Below are 23,096 nucleotides of genomic sequence, written 5' to 3'. Positions count from 1 at the left end.
GGCTTTGCATCAATTTTTTAGTGTTCTGATATTTACATGGCGTAGCCTTTGCAATACTAGAGATTCTAGATCTCCTGATATTTGTACTTATTTAATTTAAGTATTAATTTATTGTGTATTATTGGCCAGTGTTAACCAAACAGTGGTCGGTCGACTAATAACTTTACCTTAGTTTGTTCTCCTTGGAAAATCTGAAAGGTCATTTTCTGGTCTGGGATGAGAAGGTAGACTCTGTTGCATATACTGTAGTCTGCGTAAGCACAACTATCTTTTATGTAGATGGTATGTGTTGAAAATGGTGTGTCAGTCATTTAATGAGCTGCAACTTGACAATTTGTTAGCAAGTTAGTGGGGCAGGAACAGCTGCGCTGCTATTGTGGTGTGTTGGAATGAGGAGCAGGTACAAGACAACTGGGCTCAGCTGTTCAAGTCTTCATTCTATATCAAGGTATAGAGCTCAACGAGTGTTTGGAAAGGTTTTCTAGGCTATTTTTAGGCTGATAACTAGAGACAGAAGGGGAGGGCTGCTGGACTCTATTACTGTATGACAGCTGACAGGAGCGTTCTCCACCTCCTTGAGTGCTGTTCACTGCAGATACAGCTTCAGCGTTAACAAATCCACACTAGTATACACTGTTAGTATATTTTTTCCATGATGTAATCCTTGCTCACCATGCCAGTCTCCCTTTTCCAAAGTTTAACACAGATGCTATGAGTCCTCGCTCTTGTAGAGAGTCTGCAAAACAGGAAATGACCCAGCAGAACTGTGACACTGTGCTAGAGATTAGGATGCCACAATTAATCGCATCTTCATTTGTAGATTCAATTTATGCACTTAGTCATGAAAGGCCGCAATAAATGTGAGTAGTTTGTTGACTGCATCATAGCCGACAGCATTTTTGGCAGTTCTCTGGAGTGATTTGAAATTGTAGGCCTGTGTGTTGCTTTCTGTATCAAAAATGGTTTTAATTCTTTTTACATGAGCCTTTTCAAACTTCTCTTCATCCCAAGCCTCTGAGCTTTGTTCTAATTGGCTGCCCTGTTCTGTGTCTTATTCACAAAGCAGTCCAAACTGAAACCTTCCTTATAAAATTTGAATAGGTGGGGCTAAATTCCTGTAGGCCAAATGCACTGGTTTTCATGACACTGTATTCAAATAGTGTATTGTTTTTCAGCATGATTCCCATATATGGACTGTATGGACAGATATGACATTTTAATTGTGTTTACATAGTACATCAAACTCTTAAAAAAATGACCAGCATTGTTTTTTTTTACATGACTGATATAAAACATAGTTAAATTTACATGTATAAAATAAAGAATATTAAACTATACTCGCAAAGACATTTGCAGTTCTAGGCTGGGAGATAAAGAGGCTACACCACAATGTCCTGTATTATCTCAAGTCTGTCGTAAGGGTAAGAATGGCTACTATTGAGTGATGAACAGTGAGACGTCTGAGCAATCTTCCTGCTGTGTCGCTGAAGTGGGGGAGAAGCTGATATGCTTCTCTCATTCTTTATTCATCATTTAGGCTGCATAAGGAAAAAAAATCAACAACAGAGACAGTTCTGCTGTGTGCAGCTGTTTTTACATTACAGCTAAAATCAATAGTCTTTGTTTTTTTTTCACATTTAGCCCATGCTTTCCTGCTGCAGAGCCTTTTTTAAGCTTTTTACTATTGTTTTGATCTTGGATCTGTGCCCTAAAGTGGTGCTAATTCTTTACTTTGGGTTGTAATGGCAGTTATGTCTTATTTGTTTTCAGGAGAGAAAGGAGTGGTCTGTGTGTGTATGTGTGTGTGCATATGTGTATACCTGCATGTTTGTGTGCATTCACATGCTTATGCTTATAAGAAAGGATCTTTCTCCTTGATCATGCCCTTGAGGGTGCATGTGCTACAAACAATGTATAAAAACAAAGAGAAAATGAAGGATTTGCAGGTAATTTTAACTTGTGCCATTCTGCCTTTCTTTTTTTTAGGTTTTCTATATAAAGTACTGCCCATAATGTCTGAATCAGACACTATTGATTTAGGCTATAATTGAGGATTCAATGCTGTTGACTCAGAGACTGACAATAGAGCAGTGCTCACTCTCGTCTGACTCGGGTACACTCCACAAAGTTGTATGGCATCACATTTTTCAGGCTATTTCTCCTGAAGTTTTTCCTGATCTTGATGTAGGCCTGCAGCCTTGAGAGGCAGAGAGGCAGGAAAACGCCCTGCCCTAGTTTCCCTACTGTTCCACTGAGGCTGCAGTGCAGCCACAAGACTCTCTGTGCTGCTGCTGCAGTAATATGAGCATGCATGCAGTGTTCCACATCACAAAGAAGACTCAGGCTGAAACAGCAGGAACAAATGATGTTAGAGAGGATTGTAACTGTAAATCTCAATCATAATTTTCCAGTTAAGCACTTAAGTACTTAAAATGTTATGTGAAATGTAGAGATGTGCGGATCTAGTTTTTTTACTCCCTGTTTCAATCCAGTTGGAGGCCAGTTCTACTTAAAACAAAGATATTTTGAGCATTTGAGACGTGTAACAGACATTTATTTGGCACATTGTTTACCTCATATTTTGTTGTTTTAAGGCCGTTACACATCAAACATAATGCAAAAACGGAGCGCAAAAGTATAATGTTAGGAAACTTTTTTTTTTCCATCATTTTTTTTCCCATTGTGAAAGAAACAATCAAACGGGCAGAATGTCTTCAAGCTCCTCACACAAAGGGCCACAGGGTGACATTGAATAGGCCATTTTGGAGATGCAAAGGAGCATGAAGAGTTTAACCCCACTGTTCAGGAGGTGAAACTTTGAGCATGTTGAACCATAAGATGGATGTCTGAGGCTGCTTTTGGAGATTCTAGCACCAGGACAAACTAAGTTACACGCGTGTTTAAATTTATTTTTTGATGTCTGAATAAATTGCACAAACATTGTGCTAGGTGTAATAAAGCATGATTCCTTTGTTAAAGCCTAATTATGAATAATATTGGACAGGCTGTTAGCTTGTTAGTTGTCCAGATCTAGTTTTATGCCAGGCATACTTTGTGCAATTTTAGAAACCTTGCTATTTGGTAGCAACTCACATGTACATTTGCCCATTATGTTCAGACAAAGCAAACAATTTATATAGTCACACTTTACGAGCACATCACCTGATTAACTTGATATAATGTGGATACTCACACTGCATGTGAAACAGACCAGCAGACAACTCTGTCTCTGGACAATTTCCTAGAAAACGTTACACGAGTACAAAGCAAAACCATGAATATCAAATGACTCCCTGCTGTCTACATAGTACAATATGTAAGAATTTAAATACTGGCTCCTGCATCCACACGGTGCGTAATATGTCTAATAAATGGCTTTTGGGGATTCAGTCATGTGTTCACAGTTGCATTGTGGACAAATAATGCACTATTTTAATGCAGAAGCAAGAATGTTATGTCTGCCATACTGTGCACTGAAACGGAAACCAAGAGATAATGTGCATTGGTAAGACAACACTGTCTCTGTACAACCGACAATACAATTTTAAAAAAATCTATGTTTCGACATGTTTGCGTTCGTGAGATTGCTCAAACTCAAACTGTTGTGTCAGAAATCCATATGATTGTCTAACTGCTCAATCGAAGCTCATTTGGGCAGTTGGGCATTGCTTCCCATGGCAATGGCAGCCGATGAAATGGAAATTTGGTCAGATCATGGGATTCACTTGGCTGCAGCCTAAATGAGCTTTAATCGCACAGTGTATGCCTGGTATTACTTTGGTTTGCAACTACAAGGCACAAAATGTGACTTGAGTGATGATTGCTCCTCTTTGTGGAGAGTCTGCTGAATACAGCTTCATAATGACCTGTGGATACTCTGTTTATCATTCAAACAAGTCAATAAGCCAGTGCGTTGGAAATGTTGATATTAATCAGTTCAAAGTTTTCAATGATCAGGTAACCAGTTTTTTATTGTTTATTTTGCCCTTTTCTAAATAACCATTTTGTAAATCTTTAACATTGGATTATGATACTGTTCATATATGATGCTGACCTCATGATTTAATTGCCAGCTACTTTTACGTCCTGCAGTAAAATCACAATCTTTGACACGCAAGTAGTGATATACACTCTGAATTTATATATTTTGTTTTATGACTTTATGTGGGACGTTTTAAATGAATAGGTTGCACAAATCGCAAATGTGGCTAGGATTTTTTAGAAGATAGGGTGACTGAAGGGAGAAAGTCATGCCTGTCTGTTCCTTGAGTGTAATATTGCTGGTAATGCAGTATGACAAGAAATCTGACATGTATGAAAGTTTGAGTCTCTTGGAGCAAGCATGCTGAATCATTTCTGATGTAAAGCATTGCAGATAGAAATGACCTTGAAAGGTGTTTATGATATTTATGATGAGCTGCTCGGAATCAGATAAGGTTGAAGGCATGTAGGTAGAGCTGCTGAGAGCCTGCCAACTTTCTTTAAGTGAGCTTGAGTCTTTCAGTTAGCTTGATGTGTGCAGACATGCACACATACACATACTGGGATGAGATTGTTATTGCTAAGACTAACACATGAAACGTGTGCTAAGGGCTAAGGAGTACTGTTTTTTTTTTAATCTTAAATCATTACATGTTTGTGCTGTTTATGTACTTGTGGTGCCAGACATATGCATTGGTTTTCTTCCACATAGCCAGAAACCCAAACTGCATTTACAGTGGAAGCTTGCATTTTCCTCAGAGAGTAGGAATTGCAGTGTAGTAATTGGTCCCGCTAGACATGTTGAGGTACAAACACTCTGTGGTACAATTCAAAGCTGTAAGGCACTGAGAGTACTGAAGTCCCTGCCATTATTTGGTTATGGTAAACAGATTAAATGATGCAAATGTGACATTTTTTTTCTCCAATGGTTGCCATCAGTCAAAAGCATCTCTATGGGTTTCTGCATGTTTTCAGTCATTATTTATCTGAACTATTTCGTTAACCCACTTTCCTGAGCGTGTCTCTGCAGTTTGTTTTTCACCTATCTGTAGTTTTTTGAGGGTTAATGAGCTAAAAGAAATCAAATCACCTCGTTATTATCTTTGTTTGATTTGGTCATTTTGATACTATTTACAATTTGCTAGCGAAGAAAATAGCTTATTTGATTTAGTGTCAATATCCACTCCTACCCTTTCGCAGGACAGAATCATCTCTGCATGCCCAAGGTTGGCAGTAGTAATCTAGTTATTTATAGTTGTTCTGTGTAGTAGTAGTACTGAGTGTCTTCAGACCTGGGGCTTTGATTAACTGCAGTGTCCTTCCCAACCCCAACCACTTAGTGTTGATTTGCTGGAACAAGATTTAAAACCGTCAACATGAGAGAGGAGAGAAAGCTCCTTGACTTTGTTGTACTTGAAATGAGGTTCAATAATATGTCTGGTTAGGCCCGAGAAACTTCAGGCTGCTCATTAATGTAAAGGGACACGTTACAGGAAATCTCCCATCTACAGACACTCTGGTAGAGTTGGGCGATATGGCAAAAATATAATATTACAGTATATTTGACATAAATTATGTCACTGATGTTTGATAAGTTGTAACAGACAATAGAAAAATAGTAGTGCAACATTTAAAAATTTCTATATAACTATAGCCCTAGCCTTTGTATAATACAAAATATTAGCACTAAGCACTCAGGTCACGAAAACTAAGAATTTGTGGTCAGAATTGTGGAAACGTGTTTATGTACATAATATTTAGAGTTAACCATCATGTTTCTGTACCAAGATAGTCTGGTGTTTATTTGAAAATGAACAATTTTATTTATGTAAATATTTATTTATAATTATAAAAAACATTTAATAAGAACATACTCATGCAGTTTTTCCTTTAGGGGGCGCAATTGGCATCGCAAGTTTCTTTTGTGTGAGTCATTTAATGAGAAGAAGCAGGAATGAACCCACACTAGCAGTAGATCACAAACAGATATGTTTGCATTGATAGCTTTTAAAATGAGAAGTGAAATAGTTTTTTACCAAATGATGAAGATTGGTTGGTTAGTGTAGTGGGTAACACCTCTGCCTTCTACACTGTAGACTGGGGTTCAATCCCCCACCTGGGTAAGCACACTACACCAATAAGAATCCTTGGGCAAGATTCCTAACATCACCTTCACCTACTTGTGTAAAAATGATCAAATTGTAAGTCGCTCTGGATAAGAGCGTCAGCCAAATGCCGTAAATATTAGATCATTTGAAGTGTAATTTTCCTTAAATTAGCTAGTACTTAAAGATAAAAGCATAAAAAGGAGGTAAAAGCTGCAGCAGATTGTGTTTAAATTGTGTGAAAATATAGTGCTATTTATTTTTATTTCCCAGATCTAGTGAAAAGTATTAATGGTGAATATCTGTAAATGTATGAAGATTGAACTGGTCTGGTGGTTTATTAAAATAGAAAAAGGGGGTTGCATTTTTAATGGCCAGAAAGCTGTAGCCAGGGACATCGGGCACTAGGCAGTGTCGACCCCTAGAGAGGACACAAGCAGGAGAAATTTCATCCCTGTGGAAACTGAAAAAAGACACAGGTTCTCTAAAGTCTCCCAGGTTATATTTACCTTGGCAACCAGCACACAGAGTGTAAACAAACCATTCTGGCCCTCTCTAGGGGCACGCCTCTCTAATGTTGGCAAGGAGTGTGTGCGTGTGTGTGTGTGTGTGTGTGTGTGCGTGTGTGTGTGTGCGCGTATGCGTGTGTGCGTGTGTGCGTGTGTGTGTGTGCGTGTGTGTGTGTGTGTGTGTGTGTGTGTGTGTGTGGGCTGCATAAAAGAACTTCCCACAGTGAGATGTGGAGCAAAGGGAGGTCAGTTGCACTTTGCAGCAGAATCAGGAACTGTGTGTTAGAAACCAACATTTCACTAAAAAGCTTTCACTTGAATTGCAGCCTGTTCTTCAGTTTTATCTCTCATTTTAATAAATAATCTGCCATAACATTCCTCTTTAATTCCTGAAATTCTTCATGCCTAATCAGCCTCATGGAGCTGCCAACACCTGCATGAACTCCTAACCTGCTTTTTGATGGCCTTAATCTGCCATGTGCTCAATGTCTTGCCTGCCCTGTTTTCACATCTTAAACCCTTTTTGAGTTCCACTGATTTTCTTTTCCTGTTAAATCATTAGAATGTAAACAAAGGTCATTCAGAGTAGTTTGTTGTGTAAAATGCACCATTATAAAGAAACACAGAGTTAGAATTGTTTATAACAGTGGTGACTGGAAGCATTTAATGCCTCTGAAAGCCACCTCACAGAAAGTCATTATACAAAATGGTTATGAATACATTGCCTGATGCCTGAGACATGCCTGGTTTACAATAGTTTTGGCCAACAAGTATATTTCTAAAATTCATACATTGAAGAGAGGTGCATGTAGGGCAGTGTTTGTTTTGCTTGCATTATTTTGCTATTATCAACATCGCATACACAAAAAAACGTTATCCTTTTACAGCAATGTGTGCATAATTTCTAGTGAACACTGTAGGCCACTTCATCAAGTGATGCAGTATATTCAGACTCTCTCGACTATCTGGCAAAATAATACTGTTAATAAATAGCAGCGCGGAACAATTAAAAAACAAAGACCATCACGTTTACTGCCCACTCCTCATCATACTGCAGAAACACTGACTAGTAACTTGGTTAGTGCAATCATAAACCAAGAATTAAATGTGTAACCCAGTCGAGTTTTGTACTTTTTTTTTTATATACTGAACTGTGTCTGTGCACTTTTCAAAAGGCAAACACTCTTGTTCATGGCTTTGGCAATGAGTAAGAAGCCAACTTCAGCTTCGTTCAAGTAACTGATGTTGGATTATTTATGCAGCAGGTGAATACTGACGCTGGTTGATGATGTGAAAGTCTCTGATTAATTTATTGGTACATGTGTTGTTACTAGGAATGGCCAGTGCCGACTATTGAAATTGCTTCGTGGTATCAGTCACGAGTATCAGTATCCCCATTGCCAATACTGGTAGTTGAAAGGTTTTCCTTGCCATTGTCACCCTCTGCGTCTCAAGAAATGTAAAAAGTGCTGCACAAATGAAGCTAAGTTGAGTTCTTATACGTCAATGTAAGATTTCAGCATTCAGCAGAGGTGCTGGGCTGCTTGTTGCCTTCAGAACAGCTTCTCCATTACTTTGTTGAACAATTGCATGTGGGAAATTGGACCAGTCTACAAGAAAAACAGATCCAATACCATATTGACCAGCTGGTAGTAGGCAGTGTGGGCTGAAGGCTTTCTTTTTCTTGAAAAAAAAAGTAAGAGAGACTTGTCAAGCTTTCTTACATCTACTGTTCTAGGGTTGAAATTTTATGCTCATTCCTCTGGAACATTTGTTCTACCTTTTATTTCTTGGTTCTTAATGGAAGCCTTATGACGGATATCTGCTTTGTGAAACTTCCTCTGATGCACATTTATCTAGTTGGGCAGATCTGAATTGAATTCTCTACTCATTTTTAGGTCAGCATTCAGTTTATTAAGCAAATATCCGGTTTAGGTTTCTGTCTTTTTATGTCACTGCACCTCAAACCTGCAATTGTATACACATATACATCACACATGACTGCCTTCAATAGCAGAAAACAACACCATTCAGGCAGCTGAATGTATATTAAAGAGCGTTGGTAGGCTAGACAGCGTTGTTGACCTCACCTCCCCCTGCCTCCCCCTGTCTATGCCATTGGCCACAAGAATAACTTTCACTTCACTACTTATTTAGGTTAGCTGTACTCAACGGTTGTGCTTCCGTTGGGAAGTGGTGGGCTTTTAATGACTCAAGGAGACACAGACCAGCTCTATTGTTAAGTATGCTGAATGGGGGAATGTCACCAGATTCCCCACTGCCAACAGACTAAATAAGGAGGGCAGGCCAGCAGAGATTGGGTTTCCTCTTTAGTCACTACATGTTGTTTGAATTTTGCTCTTTTTTTTCCCTCCTTCTTTTTGTTCTTTCCGCTTAAGATTTATTTTGACGGGGCATTTTGCTTATCAGTTTTGCTCCAGTCTCTCACACTATCCTTTGTTTTTATTTATATGGGTCTTTGAAATAAAGTCATAAAGTAAACAGACACTGGAATAGAGGTGAAGGTAGTTCAGCAAATTGTACATGGACTTTTACTGTGTGACAGAAAAAAAAAATACTTCTTGCATGCTGAAAAGTTAAAATGTTGACGATCCATTTAAGGGAATGGCTCTCCGAGTTTTTGCTCTGACCCCAGTGTGGTTTGTGTACATGACCTGGAGTTCTAAGGAGTGGCTGATGTAGTAGCTAATCATTGTCTATGCAAACGTGATTTGTAGTTACTTAAAAGAATGTTCATTGTACCTGGATTAGTTTTCAACTTAAGGCAAGGATGTGGTCTTGAAAAAATAGCTGTCTGCAGTTATATTTTGCAATAATGTGCATGTGTAGCTCATATCAGAATTCAACTATATCAGATTTTTCAGCTTATCTTAGAAAACTTTACACAGTATTGTATGAATCCAATGGCATTTTCTGAAAACAGTGCTTTTCCCGAAAGAGAAATGCGTTCATTTGACTGTGCCTGTTCATACCGCACCATTTGTCCTCTGTACACTCTTTCTGAAACTCAGTGTTGGCTGTGATGTAACATATTGATATTTGTTGATTGCTGGCCAGGGTGACACCAGAGCTCAATGAAAGAGCTGAAGTGTATTAGGGAGCTGTTTGTTGTGGTGGGATGAATCATCACTAGTTCAAGATTTTAGAAAAGGTCAGAATTAGAAAATCTCAGCAGGATTCTGTACCTGTCACAGCTTGAAGCTGGAAGCTTCAAATTTCCAGAGGATCAGCCAGTCTCATATGAATAATAGGTGTGATAGTGTGTCTATTTGAGGTTGATCAGGGACACTCTCTGTGGAAGCAGTAGCAACAGAACAGAGCAGAGCAAACTGGAACGAGTTACATTACCCTGTCAAAGAGGAAGAAAAATACAAGGCTCTCATTTTCACTTCCTTTTCTGCATCAATTTCCCTTTTATGTTTAATTAATGGATTTTTTCATAGTTAGTACACAAAGCCAAATCCTATGTGGTAGTTAGAGTCCACAGCCAAAGCATATAGATTATCTTTAAATCAATAACCCCGGGGGTGGCAGGACAAATATAACTATGCGTGGATGGGAAAAGGGCAGTAAAGGTCAAAGTCACGAGGCACAGTTTTGTTTTTAACACTTAGTTTCTGCTCCACAGGCTGTGATGGCCACATTTAGTGATGGTCACCTCAGAACACTTTGAACTCAGATTAAGCTAAATCCTGGCATTTTCATCAATTTTACTGCATCTCTTTTTAACTTGTTATTTGTTAGACAAAACTTGCTTGCAAATCCATCTTAATCCCCTGTACCTGGCATTTTCATTCAGGCATTCAGGAAGGGAGTGTTCTTTTTAATGAATTTGTCTTTAATATTGATAGCAAATATAGATGCACCCTGTGTGACCTGAGATAATCATACTTTATCTCTCATTTTATTTATTGAATAGGCTTTATCTGCTATGCCGTTCTGTTTGGTTGAAATTTACACCAAATGGTCCATATATAAGCTTTGGGTTTGATCTTTCAAAAATTGTATGCATATTTATCAGAGGAACTTAAAGCTTACAAACAAATGCTGTATGTCATTTTTTGTTCCTAGAAGGTCCACATATAACATTTTATATGGGTTTATGTACCAAAAGCAGTCCTAATTTTATTTTTGAATGATTGTTGTCCGGCCTTTCTTTATCCCTCAGACTTAAACGGGCTCTTTATGTTTCTGAACCTTTAAAGGACCAGTGTGTCATGCATAGTGACATCTAGCAGTGAATTGCAGAATACCCCTTTGTTTTACCCCCTCTCTCTCTAAGCATGTAGTAGAACCATCAGGTTTTCTGCCATCACCTGTCCAAATTCAGTTTGCTAAATGAACTGAATCGGGACAGGTGATGGCAGAATGAAGAAAATGAAGAAAACCTACTGCTCCTTTATAACTGAGGTATGTAAACAAGCTCTATTCTGATTGGCTGCCATGTGCCTTGTTCAAAAAACAGTCCCGGGGTGGGGTTGAAGTGTTGTAGAATAAATAGGCAGGTGTATGTAAATTATTTGGTTTTCTTGACTTCACTAAAACGATGCATTTAAAATGGTACATTTGGCAGCTTAGTGTACGTAGATGTAATGTATGGACTCGGGAGTGAACGTAGACAGTGTTTTCATACCACATCAAAACATCTTTTATTAATTTATTTAGTTTATCTTTTTTAAAAGTAAGAAAAGATTTTCCATGATAATGCTCTTCCACTGCCCTGCGATGGACTGGTCCAGGGTGTATCCTGCCTTCTGCCCGATGACCGCTGGGATAGGCTCCAGCACTCCCCCGCGACCCTGAGGGAGAAATGGCTTAAAAAGTGTGTGTGTGTGTGTGTGTGTGTGTGTGTGTGTGTGTGTGTGTGTGTGTGCTCTTCCACTTCAGATTCTTCCAAAGCACCTGCAATCATCATAGCACATTTCCAGTTTCCCATCTTGGTGAAGGCATTAGTAATCTTTTTTACTTTGCATTTTAAATGCAAAGTCAAACAGTACACAGAAGAGAGCATTACTGATGGAGGAGGATTTTAGAAAAAAAACATGGAAAGGGCTTCATTTGCATTAGAGCATAATTCAAACATCTGGAGAATATAGGCTACAGGTAATCCTCTAAGCATAAACTGCTCCAGCTGTAGTCTTTAGCTATCAGATACAGATGCATTTCTAGTTCATGCTGAGTGACAGCCCATACTTCAACATAGCTTTTCAGCAAGAGAAACTCTGAAGACATGATGTAGTATTCACACCTCTCTTCTCCCTTCTTATGTTTTTGTTAAGAGTTTGGTTTCTCTGTGAAAGTCTTTGTGTTGCTTTCTTTTCACACACTTTTTGGGGTGAAAGAGAAGTAGTTAACACCCTCTCAAGACAGACTTGTTAGCTGGCACTGCCCTAGGTTGCAATTATTGCCTCAGTGGCAAGGAAATAGCCTAAAACAGCAGTAATCCCACAAAACACAAAGCACTGTTTCCACCTCTCTGGCCCTGAGAAAGTAGGCTATGTCTCCATGGGGAGGGGGGATGAGTCACTTCTTGAGCAATACTTGCAAACTCTATTTACTTGCTTTGACCTGTCTAAAGCATTAAGGTCAGTGTGAAACAGAGTGTGCAAGATGTTCGCAACACTCTTAACCTGCTGAAAATTAGAGGAGGAAAAGAAACTCTGCTCCCTTTAGTGGAACACTGGTGCATGTCAGGAGGGAAAAAGTGGCTCAGCTGAGCCCCTCAAGACCAGCTGCCATTTAGCTAGTATGAGGTCCAAATATGTTTTTGTGTAGGCTGTTTGGCTTGTTTACCAATTTGTAAGTAGCCTAGTATAAATTGCTGAAGCTGTGAGCTATTGGTACATCATGCAACTGTTAGGCCACCTGCAGGCAAGTATCAAAAAGGTCTGTTTTGGACTACTCAGAATTAGGCCATGTTTACCTTTTAGTGGTTGTGCAGTTCGGTTGAAGATAAATATTTGGTAGGCGGGCCTTCAAAAAACAAACACACACTCTTATTCCCTCTGTTCTCCACAATTCAAATCAGTGACATGCATTGGGAACAAAAAATGTCACAAAAACATTTTATCCATTAGAATGAAATGATCAGGCATCTGGACATCTCATCTTCCAGGGGTACTAGCAGGTAACTCACAAGCTCTGTGTTATTTGGCTAAAAAAATCCCCCCACAGAAAAAGCTCTTAAAAGGAGCTGTGGAATTACGGTTCTTGCCATTTGAAAACTGAGCTATTTCAAATTGGCATAAAAAACGATTTATCTTTCACCCCTAAACCACTCTACTCTTACCTGGTTAACCAGCACATTGTATAATTTTGAATTGTGAAATGTATTCTCTCTGGAAATGTCAGCTTACTTTTAGTATTCATCTAGTGATGCACCTGTAAATACTCTTCTGTTATGTTGGTGTGTTTGTGGTCTTTTGCCATTTCCCACATACATGTCATATTCTGAGGGATGAAAATGGATCAGTTCCTGTTCTTCAGTGAAGGTTTTGTGCCTGAATCTCAAATCTTCTTGAGCATATCCTTAATCCCTTCTGCTTCTCACATAAGAATGTGGCATTGATGGCCCCTTTTAGCAGAAGGCATAAGAGGACAGACTAGACCTTGTAACTGCTGTTTGGTGTTCATAAGGCAGACCACGTCTTAGGCGAGGCAGGATAATACAAGAGCCTTGCTAGAGCCTGTTTAAGGAGAATCTTCAACATGAAGGAGGAATTTCATACTTTCCCCTTGCAAGAGAGCTAAAATAGCCAAACAGTCTCTACTCATAGCTATAAAAGACCTCAGAATATACTTTTCTAAGAATCAGACTTAATTAGAATTTGACCTTCTGTAGCCCCATGTCATATTTTTCCACTAGCCTAACTCTGCTCCCCATCTCTTTATATGGTATACCCTCCATTTAATATTATTGTTTTTAGTCTAAATGCCAAATCTTGCTGAGTTTCTTTTTTACATCTTTGCTCTATACACTGTAGCACTGATACAATGTTGGAGTCTTTAATGCTAAATCTTTTCTTTTTAACAGCTGCTAAGATGGCAGGGAGTTTTGTCCTTGGTTTTATGTTTATAGTGTCATTTAAATGTCACTCTCCATAGCTTCATAACTGATTCTTTAACTCATTCTTTAACTGACCTTGACTTTTGTGTGACTTATTTCCCACTTGTTAATGAATCAGACTTGCACAGACCCGGGTGTATGGCCTTCTTTGCACGCATGAATGGAGGCTTTGCATGTACATGCAGAATGGAAAAAATGATTGCTGCGACATGGTGTAGGGCATCTCGTCAGATTGGCTGACGTTTTTGCACCACAGCAGTGCCAGCAGCAATAAACTAGGTCAGCTGGCTAGTTCACTAGTGTGAGAAGTGGATTTTAATCCTCTCTTATGCTGGAAATCAGCTGGAGCCGGCAAGCTGTGAGGGTCGAGGTCAGGAGGGCTTCGCCTTGGCCCCTGACTGGGCATGGGCTGTGCTGTAGATGCCTCTTCTGCTGTCCGCCATCATAAGCGGGTGTTGGGTTTCTGCCCTGTCTCCTTCTTAACAGAGATTTGATGAGAGTGATTTGAGAGGGCTAAGATGTGTTGCTGCAGTGGATGTCACTGTAAGTGTAGTGACAGCTGGTTGTGTTTAGATGTCTGTATGCCATCAGACCACTCTGTTAAGACCCGCTACAGACAGTCCCATTTAAAAATGGAATATAGTAATAAAGCTTTTCAGTTGAGCTGTCACTAACAGTTATTTCCATAATAGATTTATCAGTTCACCATGATTTCAATGAATCAGGCAAATAAAAAATGTATATTTATGGTGAGTTATTACTTATAGTGTGCTGTGATTATCCATTAGCATTTAAGTTCTATCAGATTCTCTGTGTGCATAGTTGATGTCGATAACAATGCCAATACATAAAATGTTTATGAAATGTGGACGTTGGGATTAAATCTACATCGACCCCACGCATGCTTCTGCAGCCTTTATAACTAACCCACACCTATAGTATAATATCCCACAGTATGCAAGGTTAATAAAAGGTCAAGATTGTAATATAAAAAATGTAATTATCATTTCTTCCAGACGTATTTATTTATTAATTATTACTGTAGGTTATAAAACAAATTTTAGGATTAATATTGACCATAAAAATGGCAGCTGGACATCTGATCTGTTTTTGTCATGTATATTACATATTGTATTGTGATGCTTTTATCATTTTACTTATTGTGTTGTGAGCCTTACTATTTTTAGGATCTTAACTGATTTAAACAGCAACCACCTATATGTTTAAATAATATTTTGCAGAATTCCTTGATTTGTCAGCCAGGATCCAAGTGCCTGCCACTCGTAGTGCAGTCTCAGTGCTTGGTTTTGTTAACAAGTAACCGATTAAAGATGTCAGCTGCCAGGATAAAGCTCTATTTTTCTGCTAGATCCAGGGATGGGTGGTTCAGTGCGAGGGATTTAAAGTGTTGTCTTGTTTCAGTCAGAAAGAAAGGTTAGACAAAGAGAACTTTAAATACGATATATAACAATTTATATTATATATATATATAATATTATATTAATATTATATTAAATTATAATGTGTTTAAGGAGCAAAGATATCCAACTTGTGACTCACCCATGTGAAAAGTAATTCAACCTCTTAAAATTGACCCTTGACACTTTTCATAACTCTTTGCATTAGTAATTGCTACCAGTATTTTCTGTAATTTGATATCAGCCTTTCACATTATTGTAGAGGAATTTGAGCTTACTCTACCTTGCAGAAGTGCTTTATTCAAATACATTGTTAGGTTTTTGAGTTTGAACTGCTTTGATAGAGGCCCTGCCCTGTCTAAAAATGGTAGATGTTTTTACACATTATTAAAAATTTAGTACACATGCCAACCAATCATACTACACAGCCATCCATTGCTCATGTAGTGAGTTGTCTCTAATGTCATAGAATAGCACCATGCTCTGTCAGCAATAGCTGCAGAGAAAGATAGCAGAATAGACAATGCTTCGCTAAGTGGCCATCCTTTGTTAAGTGCATTAACTCACTTACTGTCTAAAATGGGGGCCTTAGACTAAAATGTTTGAGAACTGCAAATGTTAAATTATTAATTGTAATAAATATGCCATGAAAAAGTAGAAAATTAGAAAGAGGGCAAATACTTTTTCACAACACTATATACCACCATATCATATTCCTTTTGGGTGTAAGCCACGCCCACTTCTGTAATTGTAAAGAATAGAAAAGAATAGAAAGAACTGTTTTCCAGGAACTACTATCGAAGTCAAGGTACTAGTATTGGTATCAGATTGAAAAATGTGTAACGGTGCTCACTCTACCACCACTGGTCTGTTTACCTGTCATTGTGCCCCATTGCTCAGTTTCATGACTCTTGCATTCATTTACCAGAACCTATATAAAAATTATATGACTGCATCTGGACAATGGAATGTAAGGTTAAACACCCACACCAACAGAATGATGACTATCAGCAGTCCTGGTGGTCTGTGCTTGCTCATAGACTAGACTTGTTTACAGGCCTGATGCATTAAGGAAGAAGCATTCTACCATGTTGTCATGATTCTGTATACTTTGTCTCTGAGTAACAGTTTGAATAGACACAGGCACACACTCATTGTCCGTTTCTCATTAACATCAGTGTTAAAATTCAAGTAGACGTGTCTCTGTATGCCAACAAACGTTTTTTTTTTTTTTTTGCATTTGTAAGTTGACTTTTATTTGCACACTGCTGAAAATGGCACATACAGTAAATATGCTTATGAAACACAGTTGATTTCATTGTCTGGGATAGCTCAAGTCAGTGACTTGCACACAGCATGGGCAGAAAAACCTCTTTACATAACATGGCTTTTTTTTCCACTTGGTTCCCACATGGTGCATTTGTTTAGTCTGGTCAGGGTGTTTTTTCACCTCCCTGCTGCTCACAGCCATGTAATCCTTACAGCAGATGAGCAGCCAGATGCTGGGCCAATCGAATCCATGTAATCCCTCTTTGTCCCGCCCTCCAGCTGTGTTGTTGATCTGTGATTGGTCCACTGACGTCCAGTCAGCATGCAAGCGGTGGACGCTTATTGTAGTGTCAGAGAGGAAGCAGAGGAGAGAGAACCAGAGAGAGGTTTTGTAACACTGCACCTGAAAGACTTGGAGGCTCCCACGCCCCTCCTCATACCCTCACTGCAGCAGAAGGGCTATTTTTAGCACCCTTCCAAGAGCAGAAATGACGTCTGGAATAACCTGACTCACATGCACAAACACTCATTTAAGCAGGCTCATAAATGTTTGAGTACTCTCATAATAAGTAAAAGGTACTAAAACTGAAATATCTTATGACATCACATTTCAGACAGTAAATGATTTTGAAACATTGCAAAGTAGGCACTTTAATAAGCTCACATAGGTTTCCCCATGGCCATTTTTTCTATATTAACTGTATTTTTTCTGGCATTTCTGTATTTTTCTGCACATTCTTCTTTTCCATTTTCATATTTTTTTCTGTGATACATAATTACTCCATGACAGATTTAGTACTGGCAGTACTTGCACACTTGCATGGACATGTACAGGAAAACAAATATACTCACACAGCACAAAAGGGTGCTCTCTTGCTGCTTTATTGACTCAGTGAAATAGCATTTCTAAAACCGTACTGCAGAGATAAGGAAAAGGTTAGGGCATGTAGATGAGCGTTAGGTAGCATAGGTAGTTGTGTGTTTTCAGACCAGTGTGAAAATATATTAATAATATTTTACTCCCTCTCTCTCTTTTTGCCTGTCCCTTCTCTGCAGACTGTCAGGCTGGCAGGAATGAAGGAAGAGAACTTGTTCCGTCGGCGCTTCTCTTTGTGTCCTACGGCCACCTCCCCTCCTAAAATTGACCCACGCATGCTCACTCGTAACCTGTCCTGTGGAGGGGACAATGAGCTGTACCCGCTCAGCCCAGGTATTCACCACTGCTGGCTTTAATTGACCACTTGTAAAACTGTCATTGGCCACCAGTCATGGTTCTCCTTAAACTTTCCCTCCTCTGTCAAGCTAAATAAAAACTTCTACGGTGAGAACAAACCTACAGTGAGAGCAGTAAATTGAATTTGAATTATTAGGCTAAGAAGTTGTGAAAAAGTGTTACCGAGGGATGTGTAATGCCAAAACTACTAACCGAGAGAATTATGCAGGCTCTGAAGTAAGATAAACGTTATCTTTTCTATATTACTTATATAGTAATACTTTCTATATTACTTAAGCAATCTATCACTAAACAGAAAAACTGAAATAAAGATTACTTAGCTAACTCGTAAGCTTTTCTTACTGCTGATGGATTCATAAAGCAGTCAGACTGTACAGGATGGTGCACTGCTCACAAATGTGATTAAAACATTATGTGTAAAGATGAATATAGATACTAATTTTTATAACAGACATTGAATCCTCCTTAACATATAATGTTGCTCTGACTAATGTCTGTGCTAGTTTTATTATTAGCTTATCTGATGGAAAAGCTTCCACCACTAACACCTCATCCTTGTATATTAAAACCAATTTAATGTTAACTGAATAGATGATTTCCCTGATTTAAAATACGTAATTACGGTTTGCAGAATCCAATTTGCTTATATGCATGTTTGTCAGCTTTTAGAAATGTGTATTTGCACCACACATCTTGTAAAGCCAGTTTATTTTAAGTGAAATTTTTTTCAAATATCTTTTCTTATTTTTTTAATTGTGCTAGAATTTACTTTGTACTACTGAACATTAAGTTTGATAGCATGAATGTTAAGGATTATACCAGGTAGTCTTTACTGGAAATTTGTCGAAAGTAGCAGCAATAACTAAATGTGGCATGACTTTTGCAAACAGTCAGTTAGTGCTGTCCTACCAAAAACACACACACTGCTTCACTGCATAAACCAAAACTGACCCCTCCCCCACATCAGAGAGCAGCCTTATTGCTGAATATCTATTGTTATGCTCTGGCCTTTATGGCAAACAACCATATCAGCCCAACGAACCCAAACATCTGATTGGTGTGCCATACCTGTGTGCGATTGTTGAGACTCTAAAATGTTCTCCTTCGTTCACACTGTTCTACACACCCCTGTTTTAGAATGTTCTGCCCAATTCATACTGTTCTAGAATGTTCACCCCTATTCACATGATACTAGAATGTTGTCTCTCATTTACACTCATCTAAAATGTTCGCGCTCATTTGCTTTATCAGTTCTTTTTGTAAACATTCTAAAACAACATTTTGAATGTTTGCTGTTTGTTGGGTCAGTGTGCTCTGTATATCTGGCTTTGTAAGTCAATTCTGATTGAATGCAGCTATTTACATATATTGATTCATATGCATTTCACAGAGCTCTAGTGATTATTCACAAGTCTTGTGGATACATGAAGCGGATATGTTTTGCATGTGTGGGCGGGTGTGTGTGTGTACGTGCATGTGTGTGTTTCGCAGGTGAGTCGGAAAGAAACGGTTTGCCCTTGCTGAGAGATGAGGTCAGCCCAGCTCAGTCTCCTGGCAGTACCGTGAGTCACCCTCCCTTCTTGCAATCAGATCACATCTGTAGTATGTAAATTTTGCATATCTGAGAATAGTTCCAACCATTCGGCCCATGCTTTAATAATTAATACTTGTCAGTGTTTATTGTATTACTGTCATGATGGTTGTTTGAATAAATGGTGATCATATCATATTATCATCATCTTCATCTCATCAGTATAACTGAATTAATGGTAGCCCTAAGGCTGAATTGGCTGTAGCAAATTGAGCCTTTTTTTAGAACAAATGTTTGTCTGATGAGCAAAATCTTCCCCGAAGAGCAATCCTGAAATCACTCACTACATGTTACATCATATGTGACACCAAAATATACTAAAGATGTAGAGCTAATGCAATAGTTATACATGTCATCTGTGTAAGTGCGGAGCAGAAAAATAGGTTACAGCACTGAGGCTGTTATTCTGGACGCAGCTCCCAATGTCCTCTAGTTATGAAGCTAATTTTGGGCCAAGGAGGCAGCCATGCTCCTCGTCTCGCTTTCTGAGCTTCAGCTGACATCCACAGCTGACAAAACGGAGCTGCTGAATTTAGCTGCCTGCTATTGTGGCCAGTTTCTAAGGGAAATGCTGTAGTTAAAGATGACTTCAGTTACAGTATAACATGTAATCACTGGGCTGGTGAGTCTATACATAGAGGTAATTGGTAGCGGTAGAGTGATGCTGGCCTGTGGAAGCTGTTTTGTGTAATTCTGTTTCTCTTTAGTACACTCTGTCTTTCCATCCCTGTGTCTCACTAACTGTATGTATCTCTCTTTCTCTTGTTCAGTCAGAATCAAAGATGTTCATAGGTCTGGACAAAGACAGCTCCTCGCCCACTGAAAAACTGGCTAGAAAGGAATCTCTAAAGGTAGGATGCGTTTCCTGTCGGATTTCCTCCCCTTGCTTAGGATAACATTCGTAAAAATGTTTCTCAGAATTCAAACCAGCATGTAACAATAAAACATGCAGGATTCTTAAAACATGCAGGATTCAGATACAGCCTGCTCTTGTTGATGCTTCAAAGCACCATGCTTCTGGCTCCCCCTAGTGGTTTTCATAATGACTGTATATACATACATGACTCTCTCTTCATCTGTCTGAGTACAATATCATTTGAAATTTCTTTTCAGGTTCAGAAAAAGAATTATCGCCAGGAGAAGAAGAGGGCAGCCAAAGAGTTATTCAGTGCTCTGAAAGACCCCAGTGTGGTCATTATGTCAAACTGGTTGAAGGTATTTTAACACTTTGTAAATGATACTTGGCTTAATAGTAATTAAAATACATAATTGTTTCAGTTCCCTTTCACAGGCTTTCGATCAGTACAGATGTTCTTGTATTTGTCCTTCAGATCCGGGGTACACTGAAGAGTTGGACAAAGCTGTGGTGTGCTCTGAAGCCTGGGGTTCTCCTGATCTATAAAACCCCAAGCTCTGAGCACTGGGTAGGCACCATCCTTCTGAACGCCTGCAAGTTGATTGAGCGGCCTTCAAAGAAAGATGGCTTCTGCTTCAAACTGTACCACCCTTTAGACAAGTCCATCTGGGCCATGAAGGTTAGACCTGGTTATATCTGTTCTGTTTATATCTGTTAATGATGTGTGTTGCTCTGCTAACTCATCAAATCTTCTTATCACAACTACTTAATGGCCCACAGTGGTTAAATAAATTAAGTTGCATGTCATGTTTAGTGTGACCATTTAATTCTACTGGTTTGCTAAGATTGGTTAATTAATTGGTTGATAAATTAATCCCAGGGTCCCAAAGGAGAGACAGTTGGCTCTATCACACAGCCTCTTCCTAGTAATTACCTGATCTTTAGAGCTGCGTCTGAGTCTGATGGTGAGTTCCCATGTTTGTATATCTGTGATTTTTGTTGATTTTTGTTACTTTTGTTGATAATCTAAAGATGAACTTCAAAATTTATTTGGACATGTTTGTCACAATAATATGTCTTCCCTGCTGCTCTTATTATGACATAGGTGTCTGTGTCTGTTTTTAGTACACCCTCTGTGCTAATACTTCTTTCTGAAAATCCTGTAACTCAGTATTAATAATGGGTTCAGTTGGTATAGATATGTGTGTGTTGTTACTAAGTTTAGTACAGTAGTAACAAATTATTTGTATATTCTCTGATTGGTGTCTGCTGTGCAGTTTTGGCCTCAGGCATGATTTTCCAAAAGTAGCATAGCGTAAAGATCATCGTGAGGTGACAGAGAAAGTTCCACTTGAAGTGTCAGTATCTCTGTATTTTTGCACCCATGAGGCGCACAGGTGTAAAGTAGCTGCATAGCAAGAGATAATTGCTGTTTTTGAGTAGTAGTAGCACACAGTTCCTGTTAAAATAGACCTGCTGAAGAATTAAACAGAATGATTGTTTGGGTTATTCAAGCCCTGACTTTTGCCTGTTTATGCAGGCCGATGCTGGATGGATGCATTGGAGTTGGCCCTCAGCTGCTCCAGCCTGTATAAACTGACTGCTAAGACCTGCAAGGATGGGGACCTGAGCAGCTCATCCGAATCTTCCCATATACTTCAACTTCTGCAGTCTACCGCACTCAACGACCAAGAACTGCTACAGTGAGTGCTACATTTAACGCCTTGGACATCCAGTTTACTAGTCTGCTACTCTGTCGTGGATCAGTATCTGACTGTCTAGTCTCTCTATGATGATTCTCAGCTTTTAGAATGTGATTAGAATAGGATTATTGTTGCCATAAAATGCAAATAAAACATTGTAGCTTTTGTAAATGTGGAGGGAGCTTTTGTAAGGTCACTCATATCAAATTACAAGAAGTGTCGTAACAAACCATGGCCAAGAGGTTGGTCGGCATTTGCCTCTGTTTCATCAGTCTGGTGAAATGTCTGTCTGGAAATAATGCTACTTTGGCTTGATGTCAGGTGTCTCTCTTTCACTGCTGTTTCCTTAAGTTTAAAAAGGAGGATAACAATGGCAACTTTTTGCTAATTTCACTGTTGCATTGTAAACAAGTACTGCTTTTAGTTTACTTATTGAACTGTTTGAAATACTGAAAGTGTCATCTGACATATATGTGAACAGATCCATGAGACTCTTAAGCTAAAATACAATTTGTGAATACAGTGCTGCTCTTTATTTTTAAAATGTTTTATTTGTAAATTATTTGAAACACTGAATGTCAGGGGTACTCAGTGCTGAAGCTGTAAGTTGATCCACTCTGTTTATTCCTCTTCTTAGTTAGGATCATTCCAGAAAAGTGACAAAGTTGTCATCTCTGCTTTTTTGTAGAAAGTGTGGCATGTACACTTCTGTCTTCTGGATCCAGAAGACAGAGACAGGGCACATAATATATTTACATTTTCCCCAGGTGTCTAGCCTTTATGTTCTTTAATGGAATTAGGTAGAACAGGTCAAAGAATACGCAAAGCAGACACTGTACAGCAAAGGCCAAGAGCATATAACATTTTATATTATTATGGTGTTTGTGCTCATGTTTGCATGTGTTTTTGATGTTCACAGTATGCCATAGGCCACTGATCCTCTCCAGCTGGCAGCTCTCTCTGTTACTCCACCTCTTTCCATACCCCTCCCCAAATGGCCTGTGGTCATTTTAGCGCTTACAGCCTCCCTGTCCCTCCCAGCCAATCAGTTCTGTCATACTGGGTCACATGACAGGCAGAGGAGCAGGAAGAGGCAAGGAGAATATGAACCCAATACAACCCCAAGAGAGCCATCAACACATAAACGCATACACTTATTTAGCAGACGGGGCTGTAGAGCAGGAAAAACTGCTTTTGAGAAGCAGCCAGCTTTAGCTTTGTGGTGCTGTGTAACTGCCTGTTAACAAGCGAAAACAAAGCTGTATGTTGACAGCAATCAATCAGTGGTGTTTATTTCTTATCTGTTTGTGTAGCAGCTTTTACCCACAAGGTAAGGGAAGACA

The 23,096-nt window shown here is 39.0% G+C and overlaps 1 protein-coding gene across 2 annotated transcripts in view; it reads left to right on the top strand.

Annotated features, from left to right (window-relative positions):
- Positions 1-23,096, top strand: part of osbpl5 (oxysterol binding protein-like 5) — a 38,080-nt gene that overhangs the window by 2,186 nt on the left and 12,798 nt on the right. Inside the window, exons 2-8 of one of the 2 annotated variants that reach the window (XM_017717534.2) lie at positions 17,426-17,579; positions 19,095-19,165; positions 19,965-20,045; positions 20,308-20,409; positions 20,526-20,729; positions 20,931-21,015; positions 21,591-21,753. In XM_017717534.2, coding sequence (XP_017573023.1) covers positions 17,444-17,579; positions 19,095-19,165; positions 19,965-20,045; positions 20,308-20,409; positions 20,526-20,729; positions 20,931-21,015; positions 21,591-21,753 — 842 coding nt within the window. In that variant the 5' untranslated portion in view covers positions 17,426-17,443. Of the gene's footprint in view, positions 1-17,425; positions 17,580-19,055; positions 19,166-19,964; positions 20,046-20,307; positions 20,410-20,525; positions 20,730-20,930; positions 21,016-21,590; positions 21,754-23,096 lie in introns of both variants that reach the window. The other variant, XM_037542839.1, reaches the window with a different exon arrangement.

This window comes from Pygocentrus nattereri, chromosome 11 (genome assembly GCF_015220715.1).
Source record: "Pygocentrus nattereri isolate fPygNat1 chromosome 11, fPygNat1.pri, whole genome shotgun sequence".
NCBI classification, from domain to species: Eukaryota; Metazoa; Chordata; class Actinopteri; order Characiformes; family Serrasalmidae; genus Pygocentrus; species Pygocentrus nattereri.
Note: the sequence above shows the minus strand (reverse complement) of the source record. Positions and strands in the feature narration are given on the sequence as shown.